General features: G+C 45.4%; 1 protein-coding gene across 1 annotated transcript in view; it reads left to right on the top strand.

Annotated features, from left to right (window-relative positions):
- Nucleotides 1-13,708, top strand: part of PLBD1 (phospholipase B domain containing 1) — a gene marked incomplete at its 5' end in the record, with an annotated part of 38,040 nt that extends 24,332 nt beyond the window's left edge. Inside the window, 6 exon segments of the mRNA XM_084263486.1 lie at nucleotides 76-220; nucleotides 6,605-6,805; nucleotides 6,931-7,071; nucleotides 10,043-10,228; nucleotides 11,343-11,449; nucleotides 13,463-13,708. Of these exon segments, the coding sequence (XP_084119612.1) occupies nucleotides 76-220; nucleotides 6,605-6,805; nucleotides 6,931-7,071; nucleotides 10,043-10,228; nucleotides 11,343-11,449; nucleotides 13,463-13,630 (948 nt within the window). The 3' untranslated portion in view covers nucleotides 13,631-13,708.
- Between the last annotated feature and the right edge of the window lie 2,523 nt (nucleotides 13,709-16,231).

The following is a 16,231-nucleotide window of genomic DNA, read 5'->3' as shown; positions in this document are numbered from 1 at the left end:
TTGTTTTATCAAATACAAAGCATCCAGAGTATAGTAGGGTCTGAAATTACTTATCTTTCTGCTTCTGTTTTCCAGGTTCTGCCTGGGTACGAGAATATATATTTTGCCCATTCCAGCTGGTTTACATACGCAGCCACACTGAGGATATATAAGCACTGGAACTTCAATGTAGTTGATCCAGACACAAGCACCGGCCGTGTCTCATTCAGCAGTTACCCAGGTAAAGTCAAGAAAACTAAAACTGTGTAGGTACTCAGGATGGCATGGACCATCTTCCTGTCTTGCAGAAGTCTTGTCTATGAAAAGATGCTAACATGACAAGCACTGGGTTCAATCTACTTTGAAAATTTAGCCACTGAAGGGACAGAATGTAGTCTTCAGTTTTCTGGCTTGAACATCATGTTGTCATCATCTTTTCTTGTTGATTTAATCACCTTCAGTTAAATATTCTACCTCTGGCACAAATATGCTGCTTTGAATTCTGCTGGTGTAGTCTGCAGACACCTCAGTTGTTGAACTCACGTTGCCTTGTAGCATTCACAGGTTTGGTAGGAAGTTTTGAATGCTTCTGTTTACGACTGTGGTGTGACTTAACCTATAAGGGGATTATTAGAGAGTATCAAACATTAGCCACTTGAAATTGTATCAACTTCTGGGTTAGCAAACCTTCTGTTCTTTGGTTTCCTTTCCCCACATCTTCCTCTTCCAGCTACTCTATAAGCTGTTGTAGAGGGGAGTATTCCTCTATGCCTTTTCAATGCTTTTTTCATGTGTTAGTAATATAGCTCGCCAGAATATTTAAATTAATCCTTGAGAAGATTAGGCAGCATATATTATTCTCAGCTTTCCTGGAAGCATGTTAGAAATGGCCAGCAGTTAATGTTTCAATGGTAAAATACATACCCTTGGTATAGGGGCATCAAGAAACATGAACATGAAAAGCCAAAACAAATCTTAAGACTGAGGACTGAATAAGCTTTTAAAGGTGAATTTTCAAATTCAGTAAAATCCAAGCATTAAAGAATCTTTACAGACTTTTTAAAGTGAAGTGTGAGCTGTTGGAAACTGTCTCTTCTGATTAAATTTTGTTGGTTGATTTTAAATGTGCTTTGGTGAATTACTATGCTTGCTTTACTACAAAGGGAAGGGTCCTTCATGGCAGGGACTCCTGAGACTGACTGGGAAACTGTTCTTTAAAAGGTTGTATTAATTTCATGTTGAAATGAAGTCTTTCTGTGGGGTTCTAATCCTTCTCAGTGATCCTCAGGAATACAACATTTTCTGCTTTAATGAAGAAGGAGAGGTTTTGTAGCGAATGCCTGTTAAGTGCACAGACTTTCAAGAACTTGTGTTGTCTCCAGTTGCCTTGGAGGAATTTCACTTGCTTGGTGCAAGGAGTTTTGCCAAGCCTGTATAACGTGGTAGAAAGCCAAGGCTTCTGTCAGAGCACTGTTTGTCACCTGAATGTACAGAATGTTACTCTGGATCTCTTGGCTCTCAGCAGAAATACAGCTGAAGATAGTACTGTCCTTCAAGAGAATGTGGCTGCATATTCAAACTAGCTGTCAGGATCAGCTATTTTATTTTTAGTGGGTGTCTAAACTGATGTCTCTGGGTTATTCCTTTCATGGATTCTTTATGTAAATTGATAGACAATCTGCTGTTTTAATGAGACTGATAAAACTCACTGTATGGGAGGATACCTGAAAAATTGTTTACTTTTGTGCTGAAATGGTTGGGGTCTGTTCACTAGAGTCTAAAATTCCAATGTGCTTCCTGGAGATCGAGGTCTGCAGAGATGGCTCATTTTAAAGCTTGCTTGTGCCAGACTGACACAGTGATATGGTAAGGTGTACTTCTACCAACAAAATTCAGAGAGAACTATTGCAAAACGTAGTTCCAGTGGTCACAGTGAAGTTTGAAACCTGTGGTATGTGAAGTGTACTCACTGGCTGCCTAATTACATGGTACTATTGCAAGCACTAGACAAGCATGATCCATTGACTACAGCAAATTGCATTAGCTGTGGGTGTAGTTCACAGACTTGCAGTTTTCCAGGGGATGAGCAAGCTGTAAAGTACTGGCCTCGTGATGGTAAGTCACATGGGAAGAAGGGAATTGCCAAATTCCTTTGCTCCATGTTGTGATGAATTGAAGCTTTTAATTTTTAGGGCATCTGACCACAGAATCTGCAGGTCCTGGCCATGGCTCAACTTGAAGACTAACTTTTCCCTGCATGCAAGTTCCCACTCTTTATGTCTGTCTTGATGGACACCAAGAACCAGTAAGAAGGACCAAGCTAGTAAGCTCCCCTGAATAGTAACATGATTCTAATGTACACAGAGTTTTTTACTTTTGTAGGAAACAAAGAACACAAAATGACAGGTGTCCTTCTAGGCCGTCAGTGACACCTGAGTAGAACATTTCTGTCATTGAGTAGATTTGATATGAAGTAAAACTCTTCTGCTGTCCACAAACTGCGTCAGAAAAGCGTCAAGGAGTTGTTTGCTTTCTCAGAAGGAATGTGCCAACTCCCTGATTTCTCCTGGGGTCACAGAATAAATTATCCACACTGTTTACCGAATTTCAAAAGGCAGGCTATTACACTACAAAATCTAGTACTTGTGACTCAGAACATCCGAGACTATTCCCTAACCATGATGCATGTCAGCATGTGCATGATGATACAGCTAGAGGGCCTCACGCTTCCTTGCTTCTGCTGTGACTGAGCTTTTCCAGCAGGGATAGTTTCCTCACATTCCTGCGAGCATTCTCAGACATCACTGTTGTAGCATGTCCTCTTTTGCTGCTTTGTCCCTTTCAGAGCAGCAGTAGTGCTGCAGGGGCACAGGTGCAAAATGATTAGCCACTTGCTGCTAGTTTCCACACTAACCTTAATCTTCACTTGAACTCAGCTCACAGTCTTAGTTTTCTCTTCTGTTGAAAGCATGTGTGCAGAGCTGCATATAGGACAGCTTTGTGAACCTCTGAACATGAGGAATGTCTTTGAGCTAAATTCTTGGGCGCCCCTGACTTCAGTGTCATGTTCAAGCTCTGCACATAAGTGCTTAATATGGTTGGTGAATCTCTTCACACCAGAGAGAATTTAAATTGTGCAGACGTGTCACAGTTGCTCACAAATTTTGAGTGAAGCTATGCTCATTTGGGGGGTGACAGAAACTAGGTAGGTGCTATGTTTTGTAGGATATGAGAAAGTGCCCCCCACCCCCAAGACAAGCTGTTTTTCTACACAGCCCTATTGAGGAGCTCAGAGAAATGAGCCTGACTAACTGATGAAACTTGCAGTTTTCCTTGGACAGCAGGGAGGTTGCAGCTCCCAAGATTTCCATCGATTTGGATGGACCTTATCTTGAACTGTTAGTTTTGAACCTGATTTAAGAAAGGGAATCAATTGCTTGGACTCAAGCACTCTAGTTTGGGTAGTGACCTACTTTCTCTGGAATGAGACAGTCTTAAGTGTGTTACTCTGATTTTAGCTGCTTAAGCAACAGTTTTGAAAAATTTTATTGCCACCATTACTCTTCTGGTCTGCTGTCAGGCTCTTCCTGGGTTGAGACAGTCTGTGACATGGGAACAAGATGGCACAACTTGTCTTGATGTGTGCTGCTGAGGCAGGAGAGAGAAGTAACATGTCCCTTGCTTTGAAGTAAGGTGGTGTTACTGCAGGATCAGAAAGTGCAGCATTATACTTCCCCACAACCTGAGCAGTAGCTAGCAGGAATAAAACATGGAAAGAGCAGTAGCCCTTGTATTGAAGGGACCATCTTGCTCATGAGATATTGCCAGACCGTTTCTTGCTTCCTTGTTCCTTTCAACATCTGTTGAAAACCTGCAAGGAAGCAGAGAAATGTACCTGATGCTCTTAGAAGATGAAAGGCCAGAGCTGTATTGTGGGATGTGCAATTTCTTAGTGCCTAGGAGAGGTTTGCAAGTAGAGGAAAGCAGCTGGCGTGAGTTCAGTTCTGGCATGAGAAGTAGCTGCTGATAGGATTAAGAAAGCTAATCCAGAGAAGACTTCTTTCCCATTGTCAAGTGTGTTTGTAGCCCAAAGCATTGAGCATCTCAGCTGGGAGCTATTCTCATTCCTGTGAGGTGATGGCTAGGCCTAATGTCTCTGACTTCCAGCCTGTAATTCTCTTTTTGTACCTGAATGAGCACAACGACCTTTTAAAACACCGAGAAAAGCTGATGCCATCTGGTTCAGAAAGCACCAGCCTACCTTTTTAGGAACAGTAACTGCCAGGAATGTGTTGTCCCCCACATAATCGTTGGTGTGCTGACCCTCTGGAGAATACTGTGGCTCAAATTTCAAGAAGTATTTTCCTTTGCTTGGCTAATTAATATTGTTGTGATGGATGAGTCTGGGGTTTCATTTCCAGACTCGGGAATTTCAGGTTTCTGGTGGGGATTAGGAAAGTAAAGCTAAAGGGCTGAGCCCCAGGAGGTGTGATCAGAAGGGCTTTTGCTTGTTTTTATGTAGGAATGGTGAGGATGTAGGAATAGTCTGGGGGGAGGAAGGGGGGAGCAGGACGGGAGGTGGAGAGAAAATACAAATTGGTTGTGAGTTGCTGATAAAAATGGGAGAAGGGTTTACAGGAACAATAGACAAACCATACAGTGAGATGCTCATACATAGATAAAAATGCAAGAATGGCACAAGAGGACATAACGTATCTTCTAATATCTCTAGGCTTCACCCAGGTTTTGGTTTTGTGGTTATCTTTGACCTGAGTAAACCTGTTGTATGTGCTTAACTTCCCTTTGCTATACTTGAAGTCCAAATGGTTGTCTCAGAATACCTAGCCCTAGTAGTGGTGTATTGTGGAGGACAACACTGTATTATAAAACATTGCAGGCTAAAACTTGGTAAATACTAAGGCCTAGGAGGAAATCCCCTTCTTTTCAGCTTAGCCGACTTTTGCAATGTACTTGATTTAGGGAATTCAAACTTCAGTTAACTCTGCATCATTCCTTGTGTTGACACTTGCTTTGAGGTTTTCTCAGCTGTTGATGGAAAAAGAAGAAAACTATTTGGTTTATTTTGAAGTAGTACACTTGGCAGTGGCACCCACATAGGAATTGGCATTTGATTCAAGTCAGAGTTGTTAAACAATTTATTTGTCTCTGGGCAAGCACTTGACTGGTTACACAACAGCTTACTGCTGGAGTGTCCCATACATGTCTTTGTATAAAGTGGATTGGCAGAGACAGATTATCCTTGTCCTTACTTTGAGAGAAAATGCTGCTGTTGATGTACATAACTTACTGACTCTTGCTCTGTCTCCAACAAGAGAATACTAGGAACCACAAGCTGCCAGGGTGCTCTGCCTGGTCTATGTTGACATATTTTTAGACACAAAGTATATTTTTCTGATCTGTTATGATTTGAGAACTTGAGACTTTAAAGAAATCTTGCTGAGATGAAGCCCTTAAAAATTATTTTGCCTAAGGGAAGTCTGCCCTTTGATGAAATCCTAGGAAGAGGAGGCATAGCCAAAGTCATCCTTCTGGCTGTCATAGGTTGCTGACCTTAGTTTGTTTGCAGAGTGCATTAATAAAGCTGGTTGTAGAATGTTTTGTAGTGGAACTCTATTATGCTGTTGTGCAGCACTTCAGCATTTTGTACTCTTTAAAGAGTGACACCATTAAGAACTCATTAGCAAGAGACCAGGTTCTGAATGACTTCCTCATCAGGAGCTCAGTTAACAACCTTTCTTCCCCACCCTGACAGCCCTGTTTCTGTTCCACTGGTGAATCTCAAAGTCAAGTTACTCTCTTTAAGTTGCCACTATGCTATCCATGACATTATATCTGACCTTGTAGTTAAGTGTATCTCCTCCTGGTGTGGGATCTGCAATTGGACCTAGTACTTCTGTGCATGTAACCTGGAAAGCATCCTGCCCAGAGGTCCATCTGTGTTGAACGTGCAGGGCTGATAAGCATAAACACCCAATGACAACATTTCAGAAAGAGGATTAGGTAAAACTTCTTCATATACAGGATGTGGTTTATAATTCAAGAGGTGCCCATTTCTTGGATATTCTTTTAAGAATAGTTAGGGTGGAAAAGAGTATACTAGAAGGAAGACTTCTCTGCATGGCTTGATTTAGTCCAGAAGGGATTAATTTAAAGAATTAACTTTTGTCTATTCAGAATAAAAATCTAAAATTGAAACTAGTTGATGAAAATCACTTCGTGGCGTTTGTACTTTTGGTTTTCCTTGCTATATTTTTAAACAGGCACTTCTTTGTTAGAAACATTTATAGTATATAATCCTTGGCATACAAATAAGATGCAGCTTGACATATGAAGGAGAAACTTCCAAGCTTGGGATGTAAACATGAAGCAAATGCTCCAGATGAAGAATTATGTTGTGTGTTGAAGGCATGACAAATGAGAAGCTGTGCTGACAGAAGGGCTTATAGGACTTGCAGAAGTCACCACCTCCTCTTTAGTATTTGTACAGTTTGATTTCAAGCACACATTGACTCACTGTTTCCCTGTTGGCTTGTCTTTCTGTTTTATTCTAGGAGTATATCAAGGGTTCACTAAGATAACAAATCTTGTATTATTGCTGTTCAAGGCTTTTTAGTGTCCCTGGATGACTTCTACATACTAGGCAGCGGCTTGGTGATGTTGCAGACCACCAACAGTGTGTTCAACCAAACCCTCATTAAGCAAGTGGTGCCGGAATCCCTGTTAGCGTGGCAGAGGGTCCGCATTGCTAACATGATGGCAGATAGTGGCAAAACTTGGGCAGAAACCTTCTCAAAGTGCAACTCTGGTGAGTAGACTTCCATAGGAATTGTAGTGGGGGAAAAAGGACATGTTTCCTCTTCCCCTTGTACCCTTTTCATTCCCCTGGAAAATGTAACAGCAGGACATGTAACTCTCCACTCTCATATCTAGGGACCTACAACAACCAGTATATGGTGTTGGACTTGAAGAAGGTCAAGCTGCAGAAGAGCCTTGATGAAGGTGCACTGTACATTGTTGAGCAGATCCCAACCCTTGTGGAATATTCTGATCAAACTAATGTTCTCCGGAAAGGTAATAGCTCCTATAGTAGTTACTGGCTTAGGAAAGCCATCTCTTTGTGCCATCTGATGGAGAAACATGCTTTGTTACCTGGGAAGGATTTGTTGAATGCTAGTGCTGAGTTAGAAAGCTTTGTATGGACATCCTCTATTGCCAGATCTGTAACATGGTATTAATTTCTCCTGTATGCTGTGGCAGAAGTGTGGTGAGCATCTGTGTTTCTTAGAAGCAGGGGAAGGAAAAATAGACTTCACCTTCTTTCTTTCTGGGCTTGGGCATATGGTGACTGATTATTTCCTCCTAGGAGACCTGGGGCCACTCTGTTCTGGAAGGTGACATGTATTGGAAGTTACATGTTACAGTATGGCTTTCCCAGGTATCTAAATGCATCTTGTGTGTACTGGAAAATGCTCTAGTCAGTCTCTGGTAGTTTAAATATTAGGAGAGCACACAAAGGGTACTGCCGTGGAGTGCTGCTGTAAGCCAGCACTGCTCCTGTAAGTAGCAGTGCCATGCAGGACACCAGACAAATGGCATTGAGATCCCTGCCCTGTTCCCTGGTGCTTGGAGTAGCCCAGGTGAAAGAAGCTTTGCCTTTCCAAAGAGCAGTGCTGGCTGTGTTGGTAGAGCAGCTGGTCCTGCAATACTCTGTAACTGCATTACAGCTGGTATCCAAAGAGAGTGTGCTTTGACCCTTTAGCCTGGTCAGAATCAGTTTGTACCAGTTTTTAAACTGTCTTTCAAGCATAAACCTAGAAACAACAGAGAATGAGAATTGACTTCTCAGGTGAATGAAGGCAGATGTTGATGTTGTAAGCCCTGTATCTGAGGAAAAAGGAAGCAGTTTGTGTTACAGGTTTGAAAATGAAAGCCCCTTTTTTTAATTGCTTCTGTTCACCTGTTTCATAGGTGAGTGCAAGCGACTTCTAAAAATCAGCAACCTCATATTGCCCTTCCAGGCAAAGATGTCAAGGTGCCTTCTGTGTGTTGACAATAAAGACGTGAGAATCCCTTAGAAGAGATGGGAGAGAGCAATACTGTGTCCAGCACAGGGACAGGGCACAGGAGTAGTCTGCCGTTTGTGTTTGTAATAATACATCCATTTCAGCATCAAAAGCATCACATGAGATCAGAACCTGGGATCCCAGTCTGTTCCTCCATATCATACTGCTGAGATCTCTTCATCTTAATGGACAGGGGCCAAAGGCATTTTGTTTCAGAGAATTTTTGCTGCCTTCACACTGTCATCCTCACCCCTCTTTAACCGTCCCTGACTTGATTTTGTCACTTTTCACCCTGCCAGGCCTAACAGATGGTTTTCACTGGCTTAGCAGCAGTCCTTGGGCAGACCCTGCCCTAAGCTGGGTGCTGCACTGCCTGACAGGGATTTAGCAGTCTTGTGGAGCCTGAGACAGAACTTGTTCTGGAGGTGAACTTCAAACAGCTTCCTTTGGTTTAGCAATTTAAACAACCTTTGTCCAGGTGGGAGAAGGAGATCATCAGTATGCACTGTGTTCATCTGAGGTGATAATAGCACCTTTTTGAGTTATAGCTAAACCCAACTCGTTTGGAAGCTCATGCATCTATATCCTCCAGCCTGCATCATTAGAGGCTGGCAAGTGTGCTTACGTCTGGAGGACACCTGTATTACAACACAACCTGTACACTTGCAACACAACATGTACACAACCTGTTTCCTGCTGGTAGGCTCTAGGTCACGTAAGCAAATCCCAGCAGACAGGGCATTCGTGTTCCTGCTGCATGCTAGGCAGAACCCAAGCTGATAAGGCCACTGCTCAGGCAACATTCCAGTGCTTATGCTGTCTGTCCTTTAGGAAGTTTAGTTTGTATCTGTGTATCACTCCCAGGGAGTCACAGTTGATTTTCTTGAGCATCTTAGAGCCAGCCTCTTCACATTGTGCTGGGCTGATGTCGGTACATACTGCTGCTTTTGCCAGTGTCTAGACAGTAAATCTCCAAGCCAAATCCTGGTGAGTGAGACTTAAACAACATTCCCTACTGACAGCAGGAAGGGGTGGTGCTTTGGCCAGAAGCTGCAAGTGTGCTGCTCTTGGACTAGCTCCTGGTGTATACTCTCTGCCTACACACTCCTTTGCTCCTGTCTTGGAAAAAAACACCAACTCCAAAAAAGAATCCTAAAGCAAACACCACCGAAACTGCCCAAAGCAAAGAGCCCAAACAAACAAAACCCCAAATCCATGTTACAGGTATCTGTTTCTATTTCTTCCTGGAGAAGAAATGTATGTTGTATGTCACCTACTCAGAACTCTCTCCAGAGTTTTTGCTGGTAACCCTGCTTTTAGAGTTAGCAGAACTGCAAGATTCACACTTGCTCTTGGAAAGGTGAGGGCAGGGCTGGTTCTGCTGATCAGCCACTTAACCATCAAAGGCAGATACTGGCAAACGTGCAGCTTTCCTTATCACTGTGTGCAGCGTGTGGTTTTTGACCTGCCTCTTGCTCATCCCATTAGTTCTCTGTGTGTGTCACTGTCCCTGACATCTCAGCATGGTGTAGTACTCTGACTTGGTCAGGTAGGAAGTGGTAGGGGGAAGGGAAAAAAGACTTTAAGCCTCTTGCTGGGAAGTTTGATGGAGGTAAATGATCTTCACTCCTTTGAGGTCAAGCTGGGAGACCTCTGCAGGAGGGCTGCAGCCACTCTGTGCTTACCTTGGATTCCAGCAAGTCTGCTCTCTACAGTTTTGTGGTATGAGTCCTCAGGGTGGAAGTGTGGGGGTGAGTTGCCTGGGAACAGTCTCCAGTGGTGTTACACTGGGAGTCAACCCTGGTCTTGCCTGTAATTATTGCCTTATTTTCGTGTGTTCAAACCAGTTTGACGTGTGTTTCCTCGACATTCTGATAATGGGGATGCAGCATGGAAAAAGGCTTGTTTTCCTTTCCTGATACAAGCAAGAGTGTTCAGCTTTTCAAAGTGATGAACTGGTTGGGTTTTGTCTCTGGCAGGTTACTGGCCTTCATACAATATCCCTTTCCATGAGAAGATTTACAATCTCAGTGGGTACGCAGCGTACGTGGAGAAGTACGGCATGGATTTCTCCTACGAGCTGGCGCCGAGAGCGAAAATCTTCCGTCGAGACCAGGGCAAGGTGATGAACCTGGAAAGCATGAAGTACATCATGAGATACAACAGTAAGACACATGTTAATCTACTGTGGAGCTGATATTAATACAGCAGAGTTACTTTTGTTTCTTGGATTATAGTGGGAGGCTGCAGGGTCATAGACAGATCAGTGTTAATAGTACCCAAGGTGCAGAGTACACACAAATAAAGGTAACACAAACTTACCTTTGAAGTAGGAAACCACAGAAACAAGAATTTCTTCCTTCCAGAACAAGGACCCTCAGCCTTGTTTGACCTTTCCAGAGTGCTTTTTTACTTTCCAAGAGACTCTATGGACTGCTGTTACCCAACACACCTCCAGACTGTCAATCTTGAAAGCCTGGAATCGTAAGCAAGAATTAGGTCAGATCAGACCAGAGAATTTAGTGAAAAACGTCAAGTCTTTTTTTTTTTTTAATTTTTTTTTTTTATTCCCCTGTTCAGGCAAATGATCTTTGGCACATAATACTCTGCTCTGTTTTTCCCTGTCAGGGTTCTCCCTAAATGGATTAAAACCAGCATAATTAACTTCTGGCTAAACCCACCTCTATGTACAGATAGCTTTAGATGCTATATTTTTATTCCCAATTATAGGGTGAACACTGATTACCAGGCTTGGGGGTTGGGAGGCCTCTCCCAGGGTGGGGTATCTACTGTTTGGGCTGTGAGTAGCAGCATGCTCATAGATGTTGAGGCTTGTCTACCTTCCCTTCCTAGCTTGCAGCTACTATAATGGGTATTCAAAGGCTTTGCTCTGCATTTATTTTAGTCCAGAACAGGAAAACAAAGGCTTTCACTGCTGTACTTTTCTTTGCCTTTCTTTTCTGCTTTTCTCCTGACAAAACTCCTGCATGCTTTCCTTGTTTGGAGTTGCACATATTTGTGGTTAGATGTGCCCCTGGGATGCAGAAATAGCTGTACAGACTTGAATTAGGATCTTGTCTACATAATGTCCTGTCTTGAGCACTGACTTCTAGCCAGTACCTGGGGACCGGCATGTGAGCGACAGGTCTATCAAGATCTGTTTCTGCCAGTGCCATTACCCAGCTCTTAGTGGCTTGGGCACTTTGCGTCAGCTTCTTGTGAGGTGACTAACTTGTTTTCTGTTCTCCTTCCCCTGCTCCCCACCCCACTTCTCCCCAGACTACCAGCGTGACCCTTATGCTGAACACAACCCTTGCAATACCATTTGTTGCCGGGAAGACCTGAATCCTTCTTTCCCAGTGCCCGCAGGCTGCTACGACTCCAAGGTAAATACCCCAGTTTCAGGATCTGCTGACGTTTGCTGCAGCCTGTTTGTGCTCCTGTCAGACCTGGAGTGTGTTTCCCTGCACTAGGGCAGGCATGGCCAGGCCTGTCTTGCCTCTTTTCATGCTGTCCCAGTGCTTGGGCAGGGCCTGAGATGGTAGTTCTGTGCGGAGTCCCACCTCCTGACCCTGACACCAGACCCAGCACAGTGGCACAGGAAAGAGGGGAGGTGTGTGAAAGAACTATGTTAATGGCATGTGTGGTATTTAGGGGTTAAACCCCAAAGCCTTGCAAGCAAGAGGAGCCTAAGAGAAAGCTGAAATGAGTCCTCACATCACTTGGGGAAGGTGACTTGCACAGCTTTAGTCTCCTGTTCATGGGGACTGTTGGTGCCTACCCAGAGTCAACAGGAATGTGTTTTCAACCTCATTTTAGCTTTTCCTTTACAAAAGCCTCCTGTGATACTGAATCGCCCTGCTCCAGGGATCCCCTTCTCTGAAACTGCTTTGAGCAAAGCTTGGTGAAGATCATTTGGCTTTCTGAAGTGATCTTTAGCCACTGTCCTGGAGAAAGCAGGAGTTTTTCTACACAGCTCTTGTGGTTTAACCTAGCAGGCAGCTAAAATGTTGACACAGCCCCTCTCCAGTGGGATGGGGGAGAGAATGGAAAATAAAAAAAGGTAAAACCTAAAGGTTTGAGATAGTTTAATAGGATAGAAAAGGAAGATTAATAATAATAAAAGACTATACAAAAACAAGTGATAAAAAGCACAGTTGTTCACCACCCAAAGCTGATGCTCAGCTAGTTCTTGAGCTGAACCCAGCCCACCTCCCCATTTACGTACAAAGCATGACATTACCTGGTATGGAATATCTCTTGGGCCAGTGTGGGTCAGCTGTCCTGGCTGTGTCCTCTCCCAGGTCCTTGGGCACTCCCAGTCTTCTCATTGGCAAGGCAGTGTGAGAAGCTGAGAAGTCCTTGACTGCTTGGCAACAACTGAAATTATCAGCACGTTACCAGCATGATTCTCTCAAATCCAAATGGAAGCACTATACCAGCTGCTAGGAAGAAAATTAACTCTCTCCCTGCCAAAACCCAGACAGCAGCTTGTGTGGTATTTTCACTGTCAGGGGCAGTAAGCAGCTGCCCAGCCCTGGTGTGCTGGGAGGTCATATGGCACTTTTTCCTATGGGGACCAGCCTGCTCTACTTCTGGATTGTGAGTTTGGCTGCTGGGATGGTCCCTGTGGAGGTTCCTTTGGCATTGCAGTGCTGTGTGCCTGTGCAGCTTGCACAAGCCCAGACCAGTAGGAGCTCCTGGAGATGGTTATGAGATGAATCCATAAAAGTGCTAGAGGAAAATTGGTCAGGTTGTGTGATGCCTTTGTGAGCCTGGTTAGGCAAGGGGAATGGGCTGGGCTGGCTGGGGGAGGACTGGGACCTAACAAAATAGCCCAGAGCTGAAGAAAAACCTGGCAGTGAAGCCAGTGCCAGTCTGTTGTGGATGCTAAAGGCAAGGTTGGTGTCTCTGAGCTTGGGAGTGGAGTGGGCTGGGGACCCCTTAGGAAGTAATGAAGGAAGAAGGCCAGGTTTGGGGAGCAATATTAACCTTGTGATGCCTTTGTCTTTTCTTAAATTGCCCTTATAGTGCCTGAAGGGACTGCCCTAATGTTTAACACACAGCAGAGCTTAAGTCAGACCCTCTAGGTTGCCTGGAGCTCCAGCTCTTTTTGGAGGCACCTAAAACCAGGGAGTATTGCCCCAAGAGCAGATGTGCTGCCTCTCTCACCCTGAATAGCAGAAGGGCTAGAGGGCTGCATGGGCTCCTGCTTCCTTCAGCGCTGGCTGGTCTGTGTGCTGTGAAGGACAGCTGCCTAACCAGCACGCATTTCCCCTTCCTTGCTTCCTTTAACCTTCCTGTTCCCAAACCTTCCAGAGCTGTTCCTGTTGGGTGGGATGGGTGCATGTCACCGACCAGGACACCCCTTCAGCCTGAACTCTCGTCTTTCACTGCAGGTGTCAGATTTCCGCCTGGCTTCAGCCTTCACAGCCACAGCAATCAACGGGCCCCCAGTGCAGGGCGGCCTCCCTGTCTTCACCTGGAGGCGGTTCAACCACACGCGGCACCAGGGCCTGCCGGAATCATACAACTTCCATTTCGTTACCATGAGGCCGATCCTGTGACACCAGCAGCAATATTCCAAACTGGGATTTTTTTTTTAATGGAAATTTTCATTCCTGTGTGTAATAAATTGACCTGGATGTCCACATCCCTGTGCCTTACCTGCCTTCCACTGTCCTGCCTGCTGGACAGTTCGTACAGACATCAGCTGGCTCTGCAGCCCAGTACGTGTTCTGCTCTCCTGAGCTGTTTGGGTGGCCCCTCCTGACTGGGATTGATGGGAAGTAGACATGGTGCTGCTTCTTGGTGATCTGAGCCGTCATCACAGCTATTTCCAGAGAGGGAGTGAACCTCAGTGCCATCAGCAAGTGATCCATCTCTAGTAGTGACGAGACCTGTCTGCAGGGCTGGGCCAAGCCAGGTGGCTGTTTTGGGTCATGGTGGTGGCTGTTTTGGGTCATGGTGGTGGCTGGTTTGGGTCATGATGGCCCCTTGTGCTGGTTTGATGTCTGAGCAGTGCCTGTGAGATGTGCTGCCATCTGCTTCTCAGCCAGCACTGTCTCCAGCAAAGAGTCTCTCTGTAGCAGTGGTCTCCATAGCAGGGCAGCATGCCTGGTGTCTGTGGGACATATCTTTTTGCAAGATTTCCTCTGTCTTACCAAAGCAGCATGTGAAAGCTAGTGAAGAGATGTCCCTGGTGATTCCTGAAAGCAGCTTGGTGCTTTTGGAAACACCCCCCACCTCTTCCCACTGCCCCAGGCTGCTGTATGGCAGCAGGGAAAGATCTGTGCCTGCACCTGTCAGGGCAGTGGGTCCCTTGCTGATCAGTGACCTCTTTTCCTGCTCCCTCAGCAGTGGAGATGGAACGTGACAGCGAGGTGGTTGTGGGGTACAGTACATACTGCTCTTCGTTACCTGTGTTTACACTGGAGTCGAGTCACAGGGGTGTTTTGTGATAGATGTTGTACATGTAATTAAGTGAAACAAAATAAACAGCTCTCTTCAGGGCCTTGGCAGTCCAAGCTACACTGCAAAGCAAATGCCCTGAATGACAAAGGCGAAGGATGAGGAGTGTGAGGTTTCCACTAAGTCTGTGGAGTTTGGCTCATGGGATGGGGAAGGGCGTGAGTTCCCACAGCATGGCTTAGCTGTCACAGTAGGGCTGATTTCCCTCAGGGGTAGAGGGACACCCTGAATTACAACAGCAGTGCTTTTGCTGAGGATGACAGTCTGTGGAAAGACTGAAAGGATTTGTTTGCTGTAGCAGGAGGAGGCAAGTGTGAGAGGCTGGAGTGCATCTGTGCCATGAGCGGGGGTGGGGTGCAGGAGGGTGCCATGTAAAGCAACTGTAACTGCTGCAGTGCTCTGCACAGGGCTGCTCTTAGCACTGCAGTGTTGTTCTTTGTGGGGCGAAGCCTCAGACTGACTGGGCCTCCCAGCCAGACTTAGTCATAGAGTAAGTGGATGTGTTGGTGTCCGTGCCAGTTGCAGCTCTGCCTGTGTAGAGGGGGTGACTGGTGTTCACTTGGTGCTTGTGAGCCAGAAAAGCTGCCACAGGTGCCTTCCACCAGAGGGGTGGGAGGAGGTACCCCTGGACCAGTTCTCAAATACTGTACCCCCTCTCTTTGCTTCTACTCCTGAGGTTCTCCATCAGTGAAGGTGTCTTGCCTGCAGCTGGGACCCCAGGGACACTGGCCCTTGGGTCAACCTTTGCCTCTCGGTGGCACCTCTGTGTGCACAGACCCCTGGGTATAACATTCTGTAACCCAGCCACCCTTCCCTGCTCTGTTCTGGCAGTGCTGAAGCGCAGTGGGTACTGGGGGCTTGTGGTGTCCCCTGAGCATGAGCAGCTGTGCTCAGCCCAATGGCCCTGCTTCTGTGCAGTTCTACCTGCCATGTGTCACTTTGGGTTGCTTTTGTGGAGCCTGTGAAGTCCTGCCTGTTGTTCCTGCTGGCCTGCCATCCAGTGTGACTCTTCCTGGTTTATCAGCAATGTGAGCTCTCACTGGGATGCTCTGATTGCAGCTCCAGCCTTACAGGGCAGCAATCTTGTTACTCTTTGGACAACCACCAAATATGAAGTAAGCACTTTTGTGTGTGTGTGTGTGTGTGTGTGTTTTAGAAATGACAAAACGTCCTAAAAACAGGACTTAAGGTAGACAAGTAGTGAAGCAGTAATTTATTATATGTTCTTGCAAGACCGGGTGACCCAACAAAGTAGGCACACCTTTGGTCAGAGTTTGCAGCATTTTTATACTATTATACTATATTATCTATACATATTCATCACCTGTCCCGCTTCGTATTAAGATGAGTTCCAAGAGGTGGTTTCCATAAACTCCTCCCACTTGCGTCTGCGCATTGTCCTGTGGTAGTGGTCGTCGGGGGTCTCAGCGATGAAGGCTCCGAGTCTTCCTCAGGTTGAACCTTTCACCTCCTTCCTCTGTTTAACTATGGATTTTACAGGCTCAACCCAGGCGCCCCATCCACAGCAGTACACAATATAATACACATCGCATGTCTGGGACATTCCCACTTCCATTGGTGAAGAAAATTAAAATGTATGAGTCCTTTTGTCTGGGACAACTGCTTACTGGCAAGTAGTTGTCTTTATCTTAACTTTCCCAACTGACATGGCCTAGGGCTGAAGGAAGTCAAAGCTC

Source organism: Gallinula chloropus (assembly GCF_964237585.1).
Source record: "Gallinula chloropus genome assembly, chromosome: 1".
Classification (NCBI taxonomy): domain Eukaryota; kingdom Metazoa; phylum Chordata; class Aves; order Gruiformes; family Rallidae; genus Gallinula; species Gallinula chloropus.
This window is presented reverse-complemented; position numbering and strand designations above follow the sequence as displayed.